At 42.1% G+C, this 22243-nt stretch overlaps 2 protein-coding genes across 3 annotated transcripts; both read left to right on the plus strand.

The window, feature by feature from the left end:
* Positions 1 to 1840: 1840 nt before the first annotated feature.
* Positions 1841 to 13380, plus strand: RB195_001800 (uncharacterized protein; the record flags this gene model as incomplete). Its single annotated transcript, XM_064198748.1, has 15 exons — positions 1841 to 1940; positions 5006 to 5105; positions 5178 to 5276; positions 5404 to 5533; positions 5802 to 5894; positions 7047 to 7150; positions 9323 to 9424; positions 9489 to 9615; positions 9703 to 9797; positions 11060 to 11170; positions 11223 to 11342; positions 11401 to 11535; positions 11588 to 11670; positions 11740 to 11924; positions 13147 to 13380. The coding sequence occupies 15 exons, from the start codon at positions 1841 to 1843 to the stop codon at positions 13378 to 13380; spliced, it is 1818 nt and encodes a 605-aa protein (XP_064054629.1).
* Positions 13381 to 14515: 1135 nt separating this feature from the next.
* RB195_001801 (uncharacterized protein) lies at positions 14516 to 21531 on the plus strand (the record flags this gene model as incomplete). Of its 2 annotated transcripts, XM_064198749.1 has the most annotated exons (7): positions 14516 to 14620; positions 14675 to 14851; positions 18797 to 18939; positions 18995 to 19129; positions 19665 to 19811; positions 21148 to 21296; positions 21380 to 21531. In XM_064198749.1, the coding sequence occupies 7 exons, from the start codon at positions 14516 to 14518 to the stop codon at positions 21529 to 21531; spliced, it is 1008 nt and encodes a 335-aa protein (XP_064054631.1). The 2 variants fall into 2 exon arrangements, with proteins under 2 accessions (XP_064054631.1, XP_064054630.1); XM_064198750.1 differs by lacking the exon at positions 19665 to 19811 and having other exon boundaries at positions 14516 to 14642; positions 14730 to 14851.
* Positions 21532 to 22243: the final 712 nt, after the last annotated feature.

Raw genomic sequence — 22243 nt, forward strand, 5'->3', positions numbered from 1 at the left:
TCAGCTTCTCTCAGCTGAGAGAATCTAAATGTAGTGGAGGCATTACGTACTTTCATAGCATCGGTCATTTGCTAGTCGCTTCGTTTTCACATAGTAATTCAGTAAGTACACATAGTAAGTTTTTAGTATTTCCTTCTGTTGCTTGTGCCCTGAAATGTAACATTAAACTCTATAGCTCATATATCATGCATTACAGCATGCTTCGTAGTTTTCCATCTTTTTACTGACATGATATGGCTTGTAAAACCTGCAAAAAAGGCATGTTCTGGATATTGCTATAGTATGACTTCAAATCTGCATTGGATATTCTTGATTCAAATAATCGACGTTGCATTTCCCGTTCTTTTTATTCCTTCTTCACTGTTCATTATATGAATCACAAAACAGTTCTAACTTCTCCGATAACGATAATTATACTCGCATCAAAGGTCGACCACCTCCTGGACGATGAAAACCCCAGTTGAGGTTGTTCACCTTCCCGATTGCAAGCATGTGATCTTTGCTGCTTTTGTTGGATGCGTATAGAGCTGATGCAGATCCACTGCACGTCGGACATAAGCGTCAGTTTAAAAGAACGCCCTGCACCCAGCTGGGATGATCGCAATGGAAGTGGTCGACCTCTGATGCTAATATTGCATCAGAGGAATATTTGAGCCATTAGAGGGTTTCTGTCACACTTACGGGCACTTATGGGCATATACCGCAAGTGTTACTACGCGAATCAACAACATCGACTTCAAATCCTGAGTCATAAAGTAGACACGCTATGACTTTGCGATGGAGGTTCTGGAAACCATGTGAAGGATGAAAAATCATACAGTAGTGCACACTCACATACACAATTTATACCTATACACAGTATCGATTCGTGGATTACTGCAGAGTCTGAGGAAGAAGTTCCTAATAGAAAAAAATAGAAAACTTTCCTCAGACCTGATGTAGATATACCTCTGGGATATTTTGAAAGAAGATAGAATAGCGAAATGGAAAACACCATGATCCAACGTACTGCAACTGCTCCAAGACCGAAAATGAAAACACTGTAGTGGACTCGTACGGACGCAAAGTGCCAACCACTCCTCTATTTCTTCCCTTCTTCTTTCCTCTCTTCATCCTTCCCCCCCCCCCCCCCCCCATTACTTGAGAGAATCAAATCTTAGCGCCAGAAATGCAGAGGCTATGCAGTATTTGCAACCTCTGAAACGCTGCAGTATCTGGGGGTCCCGCAGCGAAAGTGCGGTATTTGCCGCCAGTTTGATCTGAAATATGCATTCTTCGGCATCAATGACAGCCAGCCGGCGAACTCCGTAGGTCTAATGATGTAGCGAGGAAAAGTAATTTTAAGGAGTGTAGGTAGGTTTTGGTCTATTTTTCACTTAATTGTTTTTATTTTTATCCAAGAAGTCTCTGAATTACTCAAAAGAGATGGTTGTGATTGTGTACATAAAGACACACTTTTTGCGCTCTTTCTTGCTTACAGATGTGGGGATCTTAAAGGTTACGCTATAGTGTTACCGCCACAATGCTGCTGTGGTACTGCTCCATATAAGTACTAGTCCGGGCGAGTTGGCAGTTGTTCGGGCGCTTACATCAATTATTCATGAGGAAGTTGGCGGGTAACTACCGAAATAAAGTGGAAATGCCAAAAGAGAAAGGAAATTGTGGGCAAAGGCCTTTTCTCTAACAGTTTTCCTGCATTCGAGGAATTTTACATACTGAAGTTAAGAATCAACAATGTTCTTGTCAGTTGTTGCTTTTTGCTCTATCTTTTTCTTCTGGCGAGGAGGTTTCATTTCCTTTTGCTTACTGTACTAACTAGTTGAACTTATGTGGATGCGCTATGCAGTACGCAGGAATCGACATGAATATGGACAACGGCGACGTTCCAACTCCTGTCGTTAGCTTTGGAAGTGAAACTGAACAAAACACTGCATCCTCACGTAGGCGGTTTTTCCACTTACTAAAGCACGCTTGGATCCACGAACCGCTGAAGCTATAGCAACTATGATTACATCTATTTGTGTTTGACTGAGTGTACGTCGTTCCCCTGCTCCATTCGAACGCGTTTCACACTCGTGCGAGCATGCGCCCTTCTCATTGTCCGTAGATTACCTAGAGTTAACGTCTAGAGAGGAAGCGAAGAGGAAAAAGGCTGATAGCTGATCCCCTCGGCTGATGTTACTTGCTCAAGTCTCTTTGAGGACTTTTGTTGTCGACGAAATGACCTTTCTCATCTAATCACTTTGGTAATCTATAATCTACTTTCTGTGTCTGACACCTTCTAGTCCAACGTACTGCAGGAATCAAACATTAGTAATATAGGTGTAGTCGCTGACATCGAACTTTTTTTGCACAAGTAAGAAGATTGTTTACATCTATTCTTGTAAGAGAAAAAGGTCTCAGCTAGAAACACTCATCTTTTTGCTGCGTTAGGTGATCCAAAAACATAATCTATTTTGTTGGAAAGTCATTTCAGAAGATGTCTGGCTCCAATTTTTCTCCTGATCTAATGCATAAACAAAAAAATTGAACTTCTAATACGCTTTTTTTTCTTGTCAAAAACCAAATATTCAATTTTAGTCGTTGTTCTTAGATCCGCTCAAATCTAGGCATTCTCACGGCATCGCTCGTCAGGAATTTCTCTCTGCCGACAGATCGATTCAATTTTGCCTCTTGGCATAGGATTACTGGATATAGGCACAGCCTGCCTGCCTAGCACGCACCGATGGCGGATCCGCTCGTTTTGTGTGCGAGAAGAAACTGACATCCCTTTCCTTACAAACAGAAGTAGTCGCGGATGAAACTGCACTTTTTAAAGGTTCTTTCTAGCATTTCCTGCCTAATATTTGTAAGACTTAGAGCTGTGGAGCGAAAATCACATAGTTAAGGTGATAATTGTAAAAACTATCGTTGCTCCAGCTTAATTCACCAGTGCTACGTGTTTTTTTTTTTACTTTAGGTGTCCACTATATTCGTCAGTGGCGAGTTTTTCTTCTTTGAATCGAATTTGATCATTCATTTTCTGATTTTGGCAGTATAAAAGCAAGCCCGTTTATATTCTAGTATTGGCGATGTTCCTCCCTATCGAAACTTCGAAATTCTTGCAAGTATTAGCAGTATTTTTAGACATGCAGTTTAAGCCTCTTAATCGAAGTACTGAAGTGACTGTGGGTGACAAATGTGACTAATAACGGAAGTAATATCAAAACGTCAGCAACGCATCAAAGTTCCTTCAGTTCTGACTTGTAGGAAGAAATCAGAAATAAAAAGTGGAGGACTGCATGAGCTAACGTTGAACATAGCAGAGCATTTCGCCTTGAAATTGTTCGATTTTTGAATTTTATTTGCTAAAGAGGCGGGACTTGCGCTCGTCCAGTGCATTCCCGCCATGGAGCATATTTACGCCTTTTCAATCTGACTCGCTCTCGGTTCAAGTGTTGACGGGTAAATGTTCAAATTTGTTTACTTCTTGTTTAATTATTTATATCCTTGAAAGTAACGTTAGTTGCAAACTCTCAAGTTTACTTCACAGTTGGATAAAAATCACAGCGTTTCTTGCATATTTGTATTTTTCTAGCAGTATTATGCCTTTGTAAGTTGCCCCGTTGTTCTTCAAAAACTTAAGAGCAGCCTCTTCTTGATTCAATTCTGGTGCGAAAAATTAGGTTGACTTTGCGAACAACGTTTCTTTACTTAGAATTGCACATTCAACTGCTATATTTATTGAAATATGATTCAGACCTTCTTAAACATATTTGTAAAATACTGTTGCCTTATGTTAATATGTTATTGCTGGAATGGTTCACAAGCTATGGGCTCCTACATATGCGTTACGAATGCAGGCAGAAGTTGGAGTTTTTATTCATTGCGTTCCTGGTTTGTTCGTATCAATAGTCGTTTTGTCAGCCATTGTTGCTGTGGTAATGATAAACTGTCCGTCCTGTTAATGACAAACCTTCCCTGTTCTTAGAGGTGTTTTTCAACGTTGAGAATTTTGGTGGTAGCTTCTCTGAGACAGTTTTATGATACATTTTGTGGGAGATTGACAGCTGATTCAGTTCAACTCTACAAAAAAAGACTAGAAACGTACTGATATCGCATACCCTTGCATTAATTGTGCGCGTCAGTTCTGTAGTAGCAATTTTGACTTAGTTTTTCTTTCTGCAATGTTTTCTTAGGAATAGAACTGTAAAACTTTCACTACTAGTTAAATGATCCTTTGCTGTACTTTGTACTAATTGCTTGCACTACTCTCTGGAAAACAGCGTCCACGTCGATGTTTGCATTTCCAAGGTCAACTTGTGTCTGTCCAGTACAGTGAGAACCTGTTTTTCGCGCTCACTTCTGCAGAAGGCATTCGAATGCTGTGGAGTGATACGATTATAAACGGTGTTTGATTAACGGTTGATCGGATATTGAAATTAAAGCTCTTTATACTACGTTGCAAACTAGTGCTTGTTTCGCTATATTAGATCAAACACTCTAACTATACAACGGTTTGTACTCTTCAGAAGAAAATAGTTAACGCCTCAACCGCCATCAGAACGAAAAAGCTAGATGCACAGATTATTTTCTTTTAGAATCACAGTTTACTTTTTATGGATTCGTTCAAGAAAATCATTTGCCTTTTTCAAAGGCTAAGAGGCTTGTGTTTGGTGAGGTATATCAACCTTGCACTTCCTTGTTCGGTGTTACACATATTCTATAACATTGCATCCAGTATTTTGACATCTCCAAAAGTGTGCCTACTCACATCGTACCGTTTTTATCGAGATGAAAGATAGAGATGTGAGATTAAACTGTTGAACCTGAAAAGGTATTAGGATTGCTTTCTGATGACCGTCTATAATTGGTTTTGCTTGTATTTTGCTTGTAACAATTTTTGGGCGAATTAACTCACTTTTCTGCTCTTCTCTATTTTCTATATCCTCTTATTCTCCAGTTTTGGAGTAATTGCCTATGCTCGAATTAGACTTCTCGCATTCTTTACAAACAGTTATTACAGACAGCGCAGCGAATCGGACCTCACTAGGGACGACAAAAGAAGTGAATAAAAAAATGAAGTTCGACGATTTCCTCTTCGCAAATTTAGGGGAGATAGGAAAGTACGCTGAAATCTGAAATCTGAATGTTATCTCATTTTTATTTTCAAAACTCGTTTTCATTGTTTTTTCAAGGTACCAAAGAATCCAGTTCTTTCTCGTATGTCTCCCGACAATCATCGTCTCAATGCATGCACTTAGTTGGACGCTTGCCTCTGTTCCGGTACCGTTTCGGTTAGTTTTTCCAGTGTCTACTCCTGTGAATTTGGGACAGCAATAAAGGCCACCTCGATTTAACGTGGTTTCTTGCAATTTCATCTTCTATACGTCATTTTGTCGATGTGTGCAGCTGTCTTTTTAGATGCGCATTACCTTCTGAAACACATGAGTCGCCATACTATTCGAGTGATGAACGCTTGACCCTTAAGGAATGCAAAGGTTGGGACGAAACGCCAGTCTCAATTAATGAATCTGGGAGCCCGAGAGTCCATGTGAGTACATCATGCAAGAGGAAAACGTATCAAACGAAGTAATTATGTACTGTGAGTTGAAACAAATAGACCTTCGTTGGTCAGCCACTTGGTTTTTCACTTCCCTTTTTGTTCGCCACGCACTCCGAAGATATGAAGGTTTGAATTTGACATTTTTTGCCAGCTACTCCTTGTAAAGGCGGAAGATTTGTCGCTCATTGGAATTGATATGTGGTCGTTTTACCAGAGTTGCATTTGGATTAGCTCTATGTTAATTGCAATTTTCCAGTGCTACTACAATGAGAAATGTGAACTGAATGGAGAGCTATGTAGTTCACATGTGTTTGACAGATCAAGAGTGCAGTATTCAGCTATGGATCGGGTAAGATTTACAGTTTATCGACATCTTAACGATGTGAAGTTTTCGCAGCTCTCTTCGAAACCCACAGAAAGGATTTAATGATGTTCCATCAAAGAAAGCATACCACAAAGTGAGGGCGTTCAGATCTCTCTACGAATACTTGTCTTCTTAAGTTGAGCACGACTTTTACTCTTGACCACGTTTCGACAAGTTCGCCTTCTTCAGAGGATGAAAGCATAGATGCGATAGTCGGAGCAGGTGATCTGACCCCTTCACTCTTGGACGGTTTTCGAAGGGACCCTTTCACTTTGAGCGGTTGGCGGAGAGATCCTCACCACTTGAGCTGCACCCGATTAGCTACACTCGTTTCATCTGAGAAGGGTCCTGCTCCTCCCTATCGCACCTATGGCTAAAAGGGGGAAATCGAAGGTGACGTCTTCATCCTTTCAGACTTTAAAGAAGGCGAACTCATGGAAACCTTAGCTAAAAGTAAAGGATTACAACAACCTCGTGTCCATCATGCCAAGAATCATTAAAAATGGTGCATAGAGTCTCCACGAATAGTAGGTTTATGAGTACAGTTAACGAGAAAGAGCGCCATCGCGCTCAATTTCTTCTAGTTATCCAGCAAAACGACGTAGAAAACGCCTTGTCGTTGATAGAGAACTCCTATGAGGAATCAGTACCACAAGACCCTTTTCCACGCCATTTTTCTGGATAATTAGGAGGAAATGAGTCTGCTCGTGCTCACATTTGTGAACTACATTTTTAAACCTATCTACTCACAGGAATATCTTAACGCGCTCAGTTACGTGCGAGCTGCCTTCAAAAGCAGCGTTTGATTTCGATGTTGGCTTCTTTCCGCTGATAGGCATGGTCCTAGATTTAATTCCCAAGTAATATTATGACGAAAACGGAAATACTCCCTGCAAATCAAAGATTCACATACATTAGGTGCAAATGACGGATATTTACAAAACACGTCTTATAGTTTACGTTTTCATTCACTCACTTCATTCATTTTCATTAATTTCACAGATTACAAAATGAGCTAACTTTTTAATAATAATACACCCAAACTAATTTCCGCACTATGCCAACAACTGAGGAGAACTCAACATCGGACATTTATTCGAACGCCTTTGAAGATTTATCAGTTGCTTTCTGTTATAGTGGGAGCTTGTCTGCGATCGTGCATCCAACCGTGCCCACGTGCAATTATTTTACTACATCGGCCAGATGGTGGGCTCCTTCGTGTTCGGACTACTTGGAGATAGGTTAGAAATAGTAATTTTGAAAAGTGGAAGGTTTTCGCAACACTTCGACATTTTTAGATGTCTTGTACACAGAATTGTTAGTTGCGATTGGATAGTGTCCCAAAAATGCACAGCAGTTTTCTAACTGCCGTCTCCAAGATTACCAGTTGACATCTTTATGTAATAATTCACATGCCACATAGAATAGTTAGCCGTCATTTTTGGTCTAGCATCCCGTTTTTGTTTGTAAATTGGCTTCGTTAGCTTTTACCTAACCATACATTGATTTAAATGTAGAACGTATTTTGTAGAGGACTTTCGCTTTCGTGTGGCATATTTGACCTCGTCAGAATGCTCCCCGATCATGGAAGATGTATACTAAAGAGAGGAGTCCGAAGAATTATATAATTTCACCCATAGGTGCGATAAGGAGGAGCCGGACCCTCCTCAGGTGGGGGTTTAACTCATGTGATGCAGTTCAAGTGATGAAGATCCCTTTGCCAGCCGTCCAGAAGTGAAGGGGATCGGAGCGCCGACGATCGTATGTATGATCTCACCCCAAATTTTTAGTTCGCTTTCGAGGACGTAATGCGAAAATTAGAGTGAGATTACGTGGCAGTGGAAGTTGATGACCGGCAACTACACCATCTTCGTCTCCTTCGTTCTCATAACATCTAGCATCAGCCAAACTGAATGAACGCTTGCCGAACTCGGCAAAACTTGTGGGAGGATCAGCATTCGACTTAATCTGCAAACGACATTGATATCTGTGAGAAATCGATGAATTTCGGATGTCTGACTCACGCTTAAAGGCATCACCCCACGAATCTGAGGTGGTGCGGGTTTCAGGTGGGTGATGCCTATGCTATTTTCTACGGCGAGTTCGATTGCAGCGCGCCAGCTTTGTGCACGCGCTGCATCTTCCGGGCCGTTTTCTACGGCGATTAGGAAGAAATGGACGGAATCACCTTCCTTCCCATTATCGACGACCCCGTAGAAATAACCCACCTGAAACCCGCACCACCTCAGATTTGTGGGGTGATGACCTGAATGTGCCAGCTTCGTATATCTATTTCACTTAATGAACATGATGAGCGATCTTTCCTCCGAGCTTGACAAGAAGAAACGAATGTTTTGAGGAGCTCATATGAGCATCGTCCTTTGATTAATAAACATGAATACTTTGCAAGTAGAAGGAACATGCGGGTTAGTATCGACGAGTGCTCAATCGAAAGAGTTCAGGGAGTATTTTGCGTCACAAAAATCGAAGGGGAAATTTGAAGTTGTGTACTACAACTTTGGTCGAAAAGTGATCGAAAATTGGAAATACCGCCATATTTTCCAAGCAATGTAGAATGAGGCACATTTTGTATTTTAGCGACAATAGTTTGACCTGAGAACTCTGCGCAACTGGGTTCAGAACTAAACCTTACAGAAAGATTACCGAACTGCTGGCTAGATTTCTTCGCGAAGCACTGCAAAAAACGATCCAATACTACTTGTTTTTTGTTTTTTTTTTTTTTCAAAATGAGACGACACCGCGCAACTCGCGAACAAACAAAGATATTACTACCATACGCAATTCGAAAAATTGAATTACTGTTGACTTACCTCGCTTCACACCCTCTCTACGGAAAGAACTGTCTGTCTAGCAATAACGAGTGACAGTTTTCTACAGCATTTGAATTATCTTTTGTTACATATAACTATCACGTGTGAGAATTGCCTGGGCGCTCCTCCTCCCACCAGGGATACAAAGAGCATCGTATTTTTCGTTGAAGGACTTCGTAATGGAAGTCAAAGTCGGAAGAGTTGGCAGTCTTTCTGTCTTTCGTTCTATATTTCGCAAAATGCACTCACTCTAACGACACTTGTCTAGCCGCAGTAATAGAAACACAAACTTTTTTGGGAAAAGTCTGAAAATCAAAGCAAAAATAATTGTTCAAAATACTGTATATACACTCTCCGGCAAGCATTTGTGAACATTCTCTAGTAGTTGGTCGTTAGAATGCTTTGTTCTGTATAGATGTCTCTCTCGACGTAGCTCGTATTTTCCGCTGACTTTTCTGCATTGAATTTGATAAACATTGATTCGATCATAATACCATAACACCATTCTTGTCTTCAGCCAAATAGGTTAGGATTTAACTTCGATTTTCGACCATCATCTGCACTTAATATATGGATTTGAAGGATTGGCCGCAAGAAAGTGTGCATCATCGCAATAGCAATGCAAGTCTCATGCGGTCTAGCTAGCGTTTTTGCTCCGACTTGGTGGCTGTTTGCAATTTTGCGGTGAGCACATTTTCATTTTACATTTTCATGATTGCTGCCTTTCGCTTGCGAGCGCCATTTATAGAATCGGGATAGGATTTTCACACCCGGGAATCTTCGTCATTGCTGTCGTTGTTGGAATGGAATTGGTGGGACCAAAATACAGAAAGATGGCTTCGGTTATTACTGGAGGATTTTTCGCTCTCGGGCAGGCCTGTTCTCAGTTTTTTTCTCCTAATTTTGTTTCCAGTGGTTTTTTTTCCTTGTTTTTGACAGCCTTATCCATTAACATGTTTTAGATTTTACTGGGTGTGGAGGGAAATTTTGTCACAAACTACCAACATCTCCAGCTGCTCATCACACTACCGGGTATACTCTTCCTCAGCTATTGGTGGTAGGTCATTTGTTGTATAGTTTAGCCTTATGAGTACTCATGTTTGTCTGCCCAACTTTGATTTTTTCTCTGAATTTTTTCGTGCTGGATAAGGAGTTTTGATTAACCCTTTGCACTCCGTTGTCGCAATTGGAAAAACGTACTTCAAATCCACTGTCGCCTGTCCTTTTACTTTTTTCAGCATTTCCAGATAAGAAGTAAAATTCATTCGTTTATGCTGTTTTCTGCACTGCATTTTTCCTTCTTTTTTTAACTTCACATACTACGGAAAGAAAAGAAAGATGCCTGTGTCGTATTTTCAAACAGACAATAACAAGGAAGAAGGTTAGCGAATGTAATAATTTTGTTGGGAACCTCATTTCAGTGACTGCTTCCAAAAATAATGTAATACTTAGTGGAATTTCAATAGATAAATAATTTATTTTGTCACTACTTTATAAATTAAAATTAGCTAGTAATGGCGTTCATAACAAATGAATGGTATTGCAATAACTATATTTTGTGCTTTATAAAGCATGTGACCTAGGATTAGGATAGCATTTGTAACGCACAAGTGCTGGAGTTGCTGGTGTTCCATGTTCTTGACTAGACCGGAGTGCAAAGAGTTAAGTAGGTCTGTTGTCGATCTTTATTAACAGCTAACATTTCGAAGTTATATCTTGGAAAAGCTTGCTATATTGGAAAAGCTCTGAGCTTGGAAAATCAAAACAGTGTGTGACTTTTCCTTTCAAACGCCTCATCACTCTGTAGAAAACTGTTCAGAAAATTAAATAACATAACGTCAGCTAGTGTTTTTTTTCTGGACTGAGGATGTAAGGCGACGTGAAGCACGGTGCAGTTGCGTAAGCAGATGCACTCGAGACAGCGGTGTGTGGCGTAGCGGTTAAGATGGAGAAAAGACCCTTGCTAGCACCATCCATCGCCCAGTCCGGGGTATGGTCCCACGTCGATTTCAGCGCGCCAGCTCGGAGCGCAACCGCTTGCGCAACTGCACCGTGCCATTTTGACCCGGCTACACCAGACGGACACCACACATCTCGTACAACAATTGACACAGCCAGTCGGAAACCAAAAATGAATTTGCACTGCAAATCTGCATTTATTTGTAGTAGTATCGGTGCTGTTGTTGTTTGTACCTTTGGAAGGACTAGTAGATTCACTACCGCTCTGAAAGCCATAATACTGACATGCTATTTCTTAGCAAAGATCGATAAAAAAAAGGTAGCCCACTTCTAAAAAAAAACTGACTCAGCCTGCTTAAGGTTAGTCCCCGAAAGCCCAAGATGGTTGGTTGCCCAGCGGAGTTATGAAGAAGCGGACAAAATCCTTCGACGAGCAGCAAAGATCAACGGCGTCACATTGCCGGAGAAATGGTAACTTGAAGGGATTATCAAAGACATTCTTACGAAAGTGTCCTTTTTTTAGGTGGGAACAACTCGACTCGGAAATAGACCCAAGCGATAAGAAGAGTAAAAAGTACAAAGCGTGGGACCTGTTTAAAACGCCAATTCTGCGGAAACGAGCACTAGTTGCTTTCTTTTTATGGTGACTCTCAAACCTTTTTAAAGCTCGAAAGGCTATATCTAGAAATAATTGCTTCAAGGCCGTGTGTTTCAATGGTTTATTACGGCATGGCATTGAAACCCAATGTGCTTGGAGGCGACATGTACCTAAATTTCATATTTGCTGCACTGGTAGAGATCCCAGCTCTAATTATTGTGTGTTTGACCATTGATCGGTGAGAACTTTTCGTCGCAGAGAGTAGGGTGGTACGCATTGATTTTTTTCAGAATAGGTCGTCGCATTGTAACTAGCGCTGGCTATTTCCTCGCTGGAGCTTGTTTGCTCGTTAACTTCTTTTTGGGAGATAACGGTAAATTCAGGAGACGAAGAACCATCTTTTGGTTGCGAAGAATTCTGTGTTGTAATTGGTCATTTTCAGTGCCACTAGCAGTATCAATTATTCAAATGATGATCTCTAGAGGTGCCATTACTGGTACCTACGCTGCCATATACACCTATACACCGGAACTGTTTCCAACTGTGATCAGGAACACAGCGATGGGTGTTTGCAGTATGATCGCACGTATTGGCGCTATTTCAGCTACCTACCTCAGCTTGTGGATAGTGAGTTGCCGAGTTGTTTTGGTTTTCTTCACATTACTTGCTAAGTGTTGGTTCTGTGCATGTATTGGAAACTTACAACATACTTTACTTTTTTTTGGTTATTACTACCTAGTTTTTCAAAAACACCCTCGCCAGTTTACACATGGTTGACGATCATGTTATTAGTTTACAGCGTAGCTCTCTTGCAATGTTTCTGATTACTCCGTATTTCCCCCTTAAGTACATATATTTTATGGTTTAGCGAATGTGGAGAGTTGACCCTTTGAACTTCCACCGCTTTCAATGCCATACATCAGTGATGCTCCTTACATACTAGTGTGAAATTGCCACTCCGTGTAGACCCAATTTCGTCACGTTCCCTTCTCTGCCACAATTATATCACGAAAGCGACCTAGATCCAGGCCAAGCTAGAAATATACGGCGAAGGTGTCATCTCTTAAAAGAGAGTGTGGTACGTGGTTCGCCAAATTCAAACATAGCGACTATTTGGACTCACTTGCCACCACCAGGGAGTTAGCAACCATGCTTAAGTCTCACCGTTATGCTATTTCACCTGTGACCTGTGCAGAAGAGGCAATCGATGAGCCTGCCCCGTATCCAATCCTTCGTCATAAACGTGTTCCTTGTTAATGGGATAGGAAAAAAGAAATGGAGTACTGACATTATTTTCCTAGCCCATCAAGTTCCTGCCCAAGAAGCTAGGTTAAGCTCACTCTTGCACCGTCCTGCTTCTGCAAACGCTCAGTGGCTACATTGATGATTGCCCACGCGGGCAGCAATCTGAAATCGCATTATACCAGGACAGCGCCCGTTCTCACACAACAAACTTGACCTATGCCGAACTGGAGCGCTGTATGGTTGGTAATCCCCTAGCTGTTTCTACTTTGAACCTTGTTCCCTCTGATTGGGGGTTTTCAGCCACCTTCATCTTTCTTTCCTGGATGACAAAGAAGCTTCAAGTAGAGGACAAAATCAGGAAGCTTTTCGGTGGCTTCTTTAAATACTAGCCAGGTACTTCTGGGAGGAGGAATCGACGAGTTGGAATTGAGTGATGAGTGGGGATAATGGATATCTCTGACTCCCAGATCTGTCAGGTTCTGACATACTTACGGTAGATTGTCATTCAAAAAATACATTGCATACAGAAGAGCCTTTTATGCGCGGGCTGCAAATTTTTTTCCAAGTTTTCCTATTCATCTGATCAGATTTATGTTCTTTCCAGGCAGAAACGCCGAACGGCAAGGTTTACATGATCATTCCTTTTGCGTGTATGGCGATCACAGCTGCGGCACTCACGTTGTTCGTTTTACCTGAGACAATGGGCACACCTCTGCCGGAGACGATCGCTCAGGTAGAAGGCGATGAAGAACGCTTGCCTCAAGAATTGGAGCCACTGAGGACGAAGGAGTCAGAAGAGACCAGACAACAGTTAGAACCTACTTCAAAAAATGAGTAGAAAGGTTCTTTCGAATATTTCTAAACTTTTCGATACTAGTCCTAACTTGTTGAGACTATACTGTTCTGTACTGTTACGTATTACTCACTTGAAACAATTCTTTAAGAACTCATTCGAAGAATTGTCGCTTATTGCTACAGAATCTCTTTGGTACTTGTTTTAGTCCTTACTTCTCTTATTTTCGCGTTGACCAAGTTGTTGAATCTAAATATTTCTTATTTTGAATAGGAATTTATTTATTGTGTTAATATTTCTCATTGACTGGAAAGTACTTTCAAAAAACTCTATTACAAAGTGTATGTGTTGTAAAATAGTGGATGGTTTGATTTTACAGTCAGGATCGTTATTCTACCTTACTATTTTGAACTAGCTACACCTTACGTTTGAAGAGTATTGAGATACGTGCGATTTGTACTGTACATATATTGTCGTTGTTTTAACCCACGACGTTCTTCGCATTTAACGTCGATACTGAGAAGAATTAACTTCGAGAAATAAACCATTACGAAATGCACATAGCCACATCACCAAATATCCACCGCTACCAAATAGTGTTGTGAAAACTTTAGATTTCACCAGAGCTATTGAAAGTGAATGTAAAGATTCCGACACACGTGCTGCCGTATTATCTATATTGCCATATATTTGAATGAAGAGAAGAAGGATCTCTTCCAGGTGGTTTGGATCTACTTTCGCTGGTTAATTTGTGAAGGCCTTCGTTTAAAGCACAATAGGGAAAAATGAGTAGAATAGAAGCAGTAGGTGGAGTTGTCAATTTGTAGAGAAGGTAATATCTCTGACATTTCTTAGTAGGAGAAAGAAATCACAACTTCATTTTTCATTGGCATTTCGGAACTTTCCCTAGTCTGTTTATTACCAACTGAAAATGCATAGGACCTTACAACTATTCCGCTCGTAGTAAGCTTTCGAATGATCAAGGAACGCCTACCAAGCCGGAAATCGAGGAACGAGAACGGAGATTCACGAAACGATAAGCACAAATTCTTCGCTATTAGCCAACAGCATTTTCCATTTCTATACTCATAATCCCACTTTCGAAAAACATTCCCTTCTATAGTTCTAGATCCATCAACGTTTTTGTGGAAAAAATCTGGTCTTATCTGTTTTGCATCCGATGAATCGTGACATAGTGCTTATTCTCACATCATTCTTCGTGACATCCGTATTTCTGAATCTTGTGATCCGTTCTTCCGAAGATGCGGACAAAGCTACTCCAAAAGTAATAGCTTTTTCCCATAAAAGTGAGCTTTTTGATTTTCCTTGCAGCGTTTAGATGGAAGTTGTCGTATTCCCTATGATCTCCATGGCATGTGAACCTATTCGTTCAGGAAAGTTCACTGCAAATTTTGATGAGATTATCGAACAGATCGAAAGTGAAACGCTTCAGACGGCACCATTCATTGCAGAGCATTTGGTGCCGCCGTTCTACAACTACTGGTCAGTGTATGTGGTTAGTAGTTGATTACTTGAATAAGTATTTCGTTACAATAATAATCCATAAATTATCAGAAGAAGAGGCGCGTCTTCCCCTTCTAGTATATTTCCCTTGCAAAACCTCTCCAGCGCACCCAAGCGGTCCCAGTCGGGGGATCCTCGTTGGTTCAGACGAACCGCAGGGATGAGCAATGATCTCACTTCGCAACCGCCAGCTTCGCTGCGCCACTTCGAATAGTGCAGCCGCAACTCAAATTGCAGGTGGTTTTGACTTGACTAAGTCTAACAAATCCATTGGTATGGCGGAGGAGGCCGCAGCAAGGAAAAGATAAGAGGTGGTTTTTTTTCTCCAGAAATTTCATCAGAATATCATTGGGATCTAGGGTTTTACTCGTTCAACAGTTTTTTTTTTGGGAATTATCTCAAGCAGTAGTTATTCCGTTTAATTTTAGTTCGCTTAGGTGCTCGGTTCATCTCATACCATTCCCCATTTCTGCCATCTTACATCGTTGCCCATTTTATACGAGCTCTGACACCCGTTCTCGAGAGTTTGTACAAATATCACACGTAAGTAGGTTTAGATTAAGTACAAGAAGAACTAGGGAGCAAAAAAATTGCAAAGTACCCTCTGGATTTTTTTTTTGAGTTTTGGCTATCCATTACGTTAAGATTGAATGTGTCACTGCGTTTATTAGTTTCATACGTAAGCTGGTTACACTATCATACACAGGTCTGAGGAGAGGTACAGGCGATAGTACGGTAAAGTGCAGTATCGGAGGATCTTGCGTCGGAAGATCGTAACGCGTTCAGCGTAGCTGTTCCCCTGACGCACACTCAGTGCCTCGATTTGCGGTGCTGCCAAAGGCGTTGTGAAAGTCGTGCTTTTCTGGTGTAACAAAAGAACAGCCCTTAGGAAGTCAGAAGTTGAAGAAAACAGAGATCTTTACGCAACTTTTCGCTGTCCCCTGCCTGTTACACGAGTTCAGCGCAGACATCTCCGCCGCAAGACGCGTTGTCAACTCCGCTATGCAATCCTTAATTGTTTGTGCTAATGAGAAACTAATGTTGTCACGAAAGGATTTCGCAGATGCACAAAAAATTATTATAAAATATGCAGGGGCTGTAATGACTTTACTGATTGGGTTCGCAGTTCTTAGGAGCAACATATCACGAATCTGAGGTGGTGGGGAAATCTGCGGGAAAAGCTAGAGATGGGGTAATAGATTGAGGGTTCGGGCTTGATTCCGCTCATCTCTCGCTAATCGTCGTGAAAAAACGGCACGAGGGTCGCTCACTTCTTACTAGGTACGTTAGAAAGCTCCTCCATGCACACGTTTCAATCCCCTAAGTATCCGTTTCATCGGTTTCACTTTAATCGGGTTGTGAGACGTCATCACTGACCTTAGACCACTCGCACTTGGATGCGGCGCGTGCACAAGGGCGGCGCGTTGCAATCGTCGGGAGAAACGGTTTCTTCCACCCCGTGTTTAACGAAAGTTAAAGGTATCACCCAACGAATCTGATGTGATACGGATTTCAGGTGGAGTATTGGTGTACGGGACCTTAGATTATGAAGAGAGGGGTAATCCCGTCCATTTCTTCCTAATTGCCGTAAAAAAAAACGGCCAGAAAGATACGGCTTCGGGCGCGCTATTTTCTACAAGGGGTTCGATTGGAGCGCGAAAGCCCTGTGAACGCGCCGCATCTTCCGGGCCGTTTTTTAGGCAATTAGGCAGAGATAAACGGGATCACCCCCTCTCCATAATCTACTATCCCGTATACGAATACTCCACCTGAAATCGTATCACCTCAGATTCGTGGGGTGATGCCTTTAAGGAGAGATGAGAGGAACCACTCCGGATCCCGCAATCTACAAGCCCCTCTCTAGCTTTATCCGCGGATACCCTTGCCACGTCAGATTCAGGGTATGCTGCCTTTATTCGAAAAGAGTGAAACAACTTTACGAAGCAATCGAAATGGTCAGTTACAAAGTACATGGTGACGAAAGGAAACGTGAACTCTTCTTAGGTTCTCTTCTCTTATGCTTATCTTTTCCAGCTAAACTGCCAGCTTCTCTTCCCCTCTTTCAGCCCATCAAGTCTAATTCGCTCACTGAAAACTGTTTATTATCAAAGAACAACTCGTACTAGTATCTTGTAGTCACTGTATTTTTCTAAAACTTTTCTAATTCAAATACTTCCATTTCCTGTATGGGTCTCTTCTTACTGATTTCCACAGCTTCAATCTATTGGGTTGTTCGGAAAGCAACTGGGATTCTTGGAAATAAATTTTTTGTTTTGTTGTTTTGGAAGATTTTTGCCATCATTATTTGTTTTCTGATATTTATTACAAGTACGTATTTGTATTTCCTTTAGAAAAAAAGTGCGCAAATTTCATTTCCATTTGTATTTTCAGGATGAAGAGTCAGAAGGAGCATTTTCTGCACATTTTGCTTTTTCACTTCCGTAATGACAAAAGAGCTGCTGATGCTTTTCTTGATATATGTAAAACATATGGTGTTAATGTCTAGTCACAGGGCACCAACTGTCACATGTGACAATTGGTTCACAAAATTCCGTTCTGGCAATTTTTCAATTCAAAAAATCTGACCATTGGTTATAATCATTTGATGGTATTGATCGAAGCTGACCGTCATGTAACCGTACGAAAAACCGCTACCAACGCATCTTTTGGAGCGGTTCGTGGGTGATTCCATCCATTTCTCCCTGTATCAGTGGAAACGGAAACCCTCTGTTTCTTACGACATCCTCAATTGCAGCGCGCCATACTTGCGCCGCCTCCCGCCTGCGATTGGTCCGAATGGGTTTTCGCAAATCGCAGGCGGGCTGTTGGAAACGAATGCAACGAAGACGACCCATTTTTGAAGCGAATAGCAACTGATGATGAAAAAAGGATTGTTTACAATAATGCTACTCGTAAACGATCACGCTCAAAACCGGATGAACCTACTCAAACGATGTCCAAAGCTGATCTCCATCCAAAGAAAGTCACGCTATCATTTTGATGGACTACAAAGGTGTGATATATTTTTAGGTGCTTCCGAGGAACCAAAATGTCAATTCCGAACTCTACTGTCGACTGATGAAATGTAATGAAACAATTTTAAGAAACCGGCCAGAATCAGAGAGTCGCAGAGGAGTAGTGTTCCACCAAGACAACGCTAGACCGCATACTTCTTTGGCGACTCAGCAAAAATTATTGGAGCTTGGTTGGGATTTGTGTCATATCCACCATATAGACCTGATCTTGCGCCATCCGATTACCACTCACTTCGATCGCTGCAGGACTCCTTGAATGGGAAAATCTTTACCGAAGATGAGGATATCAAATTTTATGTAGCCCTTTTTTTGCCGAAAAAGACCAGAAGCTCTAACAGAGAGGAATTATGAAATCACCAGAAAGATGGCAAAAGATAATCGAACAAAGTGGAAAATATAAAAAAAAACATTGATTAATGCTCTTTCATTATGAGAAAATATTTTTTTGAAACGCTTAAAAATCCCAATTACTTTCCGAACAACCCAATAGTTGTCTCGATTGGCATCTGTCCAGATTATGCTGTTGAGGGCTGGGTTGGTGCATGAGGTGCCATCGACAATTTTGCTAGGATCCTTAACGAGCTCTTCTCACTATGGAATGATAATGCCAGCCTTGTAAATTGGCTCATACAAAGCGTTTTGTGGTGGGGTAACAGATCTCGTGAGAAGACTTAATACTTTGTGAGCACTGTGTCAATTTCTGTTCGCAAAAAAGAGCGCTAGAACTTTGTTTTGACTTAGATTTAATATAGTTTCCTGTTTCATGGTAGGCCGTTGGTGTATAGTTTGGTGAAGACGACATGAAGCTCGGTGCAGTTGCGTGAGCGGCTGCGCTTGAAGCGGTGCGATGGAGCGTTGTGGTTAGGAGCGGAATGAGAATATATCAGATGAGAACATTTCAGACTTCTCCACCTTTCAACTTATCTACATGCTTGGTCGAAAAGACGATGACAACACTGCGATCAGCCATTATGTGTTTCCTATCCTTCCATGATGAATTCGTTGACAGAAATCGCACTATTAGTACAGAATCGCATAGCACAAGGTGATGCATTTGACCAGGAGAGTTAGGTACAACCGAGTTTCATCACATTGTTTAGGTACTGCTACGAGGACAACACATTCTACAATTTTTCTGACGCTCAAGCTAGCACAAAAGGGAACCAGACGATGTTCTCCCTGGTTCGGCACCCCATAGATCGATTTCTTAGTGGATACGTAAACAAATGTATTATGTGAGAATTCGAGTTTGTTCCTATGTGCTGACGTCTATAATAGCGCCAAACAACATGAAGGACCATGCAGTTGCGTAAGCGACTGCACTTGGAGGACGCAGTGGGGATGGCGTTCGCGTCGAGGTGTGATTACCGCGAACTACACCGAAGAATGGTGTCGACAAGGGTCCGTCCTAGAATCTAACTGTTGCGTACCGCTTCGAGCGCAGCCACTTACGCAACTGCATCGTCCTTCATGTCGTTTTTGATCTCGGTATATGTTCTAGTCAGGTCGAAACGACCTAAAGCGTGGCGCAATTGTGTAAACCGCTCCATGGATCTAGCGAGTGTGCTCGAGATGAGAACTCAATCATCTCTGCAGCGGCAACGAGAGTCCTACCTCAGGCGTAACTGTTAGCTCTCTCAATAGCTGCAGTCCGACTATAATTATGGTCCCACCACGCATTCGCTAGCTCTAGTGCGCCACTTTGAGCGCAGAATTCCACGCAATTGCAACAGGCTTCAGGCAGTCTTGATCCGATTTTGTCATACACAGGGAAGCTCCTAAGGATTATCGATGCTATGGATGTAACGAAAACCTGAACTGTTTCGTGGAACGACTGTACGAGACCTTGTGGGAGGCTTACAACTCAAAAATGACTGAATACGATTTTGATTTGGCTCATTTCGCTCCACAGACGTGGTAAGATTGTTTTTCAAAGTGGGAGATGTAAATAATATTTCGGTCAATAAATTATCGTTATAGGCGTGGCGTAGTCGGTTAGAATCCCGCTGTATCCGCACGGTCGATGGTTCGAGACCATTCTAGTGCTCACCAAGCCTTTCATCCCTCCGGCGTCGATAAGCTATTACCACATTGTCTGGGAGGATAAAAGCACTGACTTGACACATCAGCTGGCCCCTGCAAGTCATTGTAAAGGCCAACACGCGTTCCAAAACCTTAACCGATTACGAATTGCAGTAAAAGGCGTTGGCGCATCCCAAGTGGATTTATACGCTAGTGACTTTATCTTTTTTAATCATTGTTATCTGACCGTTTATGAGTTATCCCTAGACTTACTTGACCTAGTTGGCAGACCGATGTTGTTGTCTGGTGCGGTTGTCCTCATTGTTCTCGACGTATGTCATTGTGACCATAGGCTTTGGCCAACTAATGCAATGCAATGCAGCCAACCCTCTCCATCAGCGTAGACGGTGCTGCTATGTCCCACCCATACATCAAGATAGGACGAATATCCGATAGTTAGACTTGTTGCCCGACTTCGTTGGCGATGGGAGTCAACCACACACACTTGGTTAAGGAGTTTATTGCAGAACAGGGCTTAGCCCGTCTCTGCTGTACTTCACACTCGTAATTGTCGTTGTTCTTCAGCATAGCAGCATAGCCTATCTAACGAAGACGCAGTCCGTAAGCTACAGCCAGTTTCGATACAAAATTGACAACATCTCGGTGTTCCGTACCGCTTCCCGCAAATATAGCAATATCGTCGGCGTACTCTAGATCGGTCAAGGGCACCGTGATGGTGCTAAGACGATGTCAGCAGGACAGTGACCAACTGTTCTTCGCGTGATGTCCTCGATGGCGAAGGTGAACAGTACGGGTCCTATCCCTTGTCTTACCCCAGTTACTACTTCAAACGAAGGTGTACATCTGACTGATGTTTGAACTGCAGCAGCTGTTCGCTGGTTCAGGTCATCATATAGAAGAACGAAATTTTCTGGTCCTCAGTCGGCGCGAAGCGCGTTGACAAGACAGCCCCGAGGAGAAGAGACTCAAAAGCAGATTCGAAGCCGCTTTCGACTCTCTTCTCCTCGGGGCTGTCTGATGATCCCTGATGATCTGCAGATCCTGAGGAACGGTTTTCTAATTCTTTTTCTCTTGTTTTTCTCTGTTATTTTTCGCTATCCGTCCAGGCATACTTTCGACTGATCGGTGGATATAGTAAGAGTGATGTTTGCAATGCGGTGACAAAGGGAACAAAAATTCTAGGCGTAGGTTAAAACTGCCGTCTGTTTAGGTACTGCCAATACCGTACTAATTTGAACAACTACGTACTCGTCGATTATTCGACTGAAACAGAGGAACCGGTGCGCCAACTTGATCTAGTGTATGAGAGAGCAGGAGTGCCTCAGTCGTATCGTGTCGTCATATCTAGCGAGATACGAAGTAAGGGAAATTATTCGGATTCTGATCGCGATTTTCTTCTTTACGTTAGATGTGAAGTAGGCAATCTTACTCGAAATTCACAGGACAGAGGTCGAACAACTCGACATCTCAGACGTCGGACAGAGCGAGCGTAGAGCGGCATCCTCTAATTGATGAGAAGACGTCTCGTCGCCTTGTGCAGATCTACTATTACGATTTTGTTGTTTTTGGTTACTCTCTTCCTACTTTCCTTTAGAAATTTTGAAATAGCTATATGTGAGTATTCTTGTCAGCAGCTATTCATGAGCGGCGATCGCACCACATCCGCACTTGTGCACGTTCGCATCTGCCAAGCTGTTTTTTACGGCAATTAGGAAGAAATGGACGGAATCACCTTCCTCTTCATAGTATGCCACCCCGTATAGGAACTCTCCACCTGAAATCCGTACCACCTCAGATTCGTGGGGTGATGCCTTTAAATCGAAGGAACCATTCTAGGTATGACGCGAAGGTATTCTTTCTTGGGATTAAATTTAGGACCACTGACATAAATCTAGAAGGTTTCCAAATATTCACGAGCTAGTGCGTCAGATTTTCCCATCCACTGAAACACCGGCTACATCATCATAGTATTTGAAAAGATTATCATTTCCATTCATGTGCTCCTTAGGCATACATAAGAGTCGCCACCTTGCCACCGTCGTCCGCGGACGAGTGGTCGAAGATTAATGATGACTCCTACACAGTCTAGTAAACCAAAGAGTAGGCTGCTGAAGGGACCGTAGTGTGTACAAAGGTGCGCGTTCTAACGCACCTCGTAGGAAGTAGAGTTCTAAAGCCGTTTTCCAGGACGACTATGAGGAACTGGACCGAGCCGCCTCCGTTTTCGTAATCTACAACTTGGGCTTACGTTTCCCCTGCAATTTCCGTGTCACGTCAATTTCCTTATACGCTGACTTTAAAGGACT

The sequence above is a fragment of the Necator americanus genome, chromosome IV (assembly GCF_031761385.1).
Source record: "Necator americanus strain Aroian chromosome IV, whole genome shotgun sequence".
Classification (NCBI taxonomy): domain Eukaryota; kingdom Metazoa; phylum Nematoda; class Chromadorea; order Rhabditida; family Ancylostomatidae; genus Necator; species Necator americanus.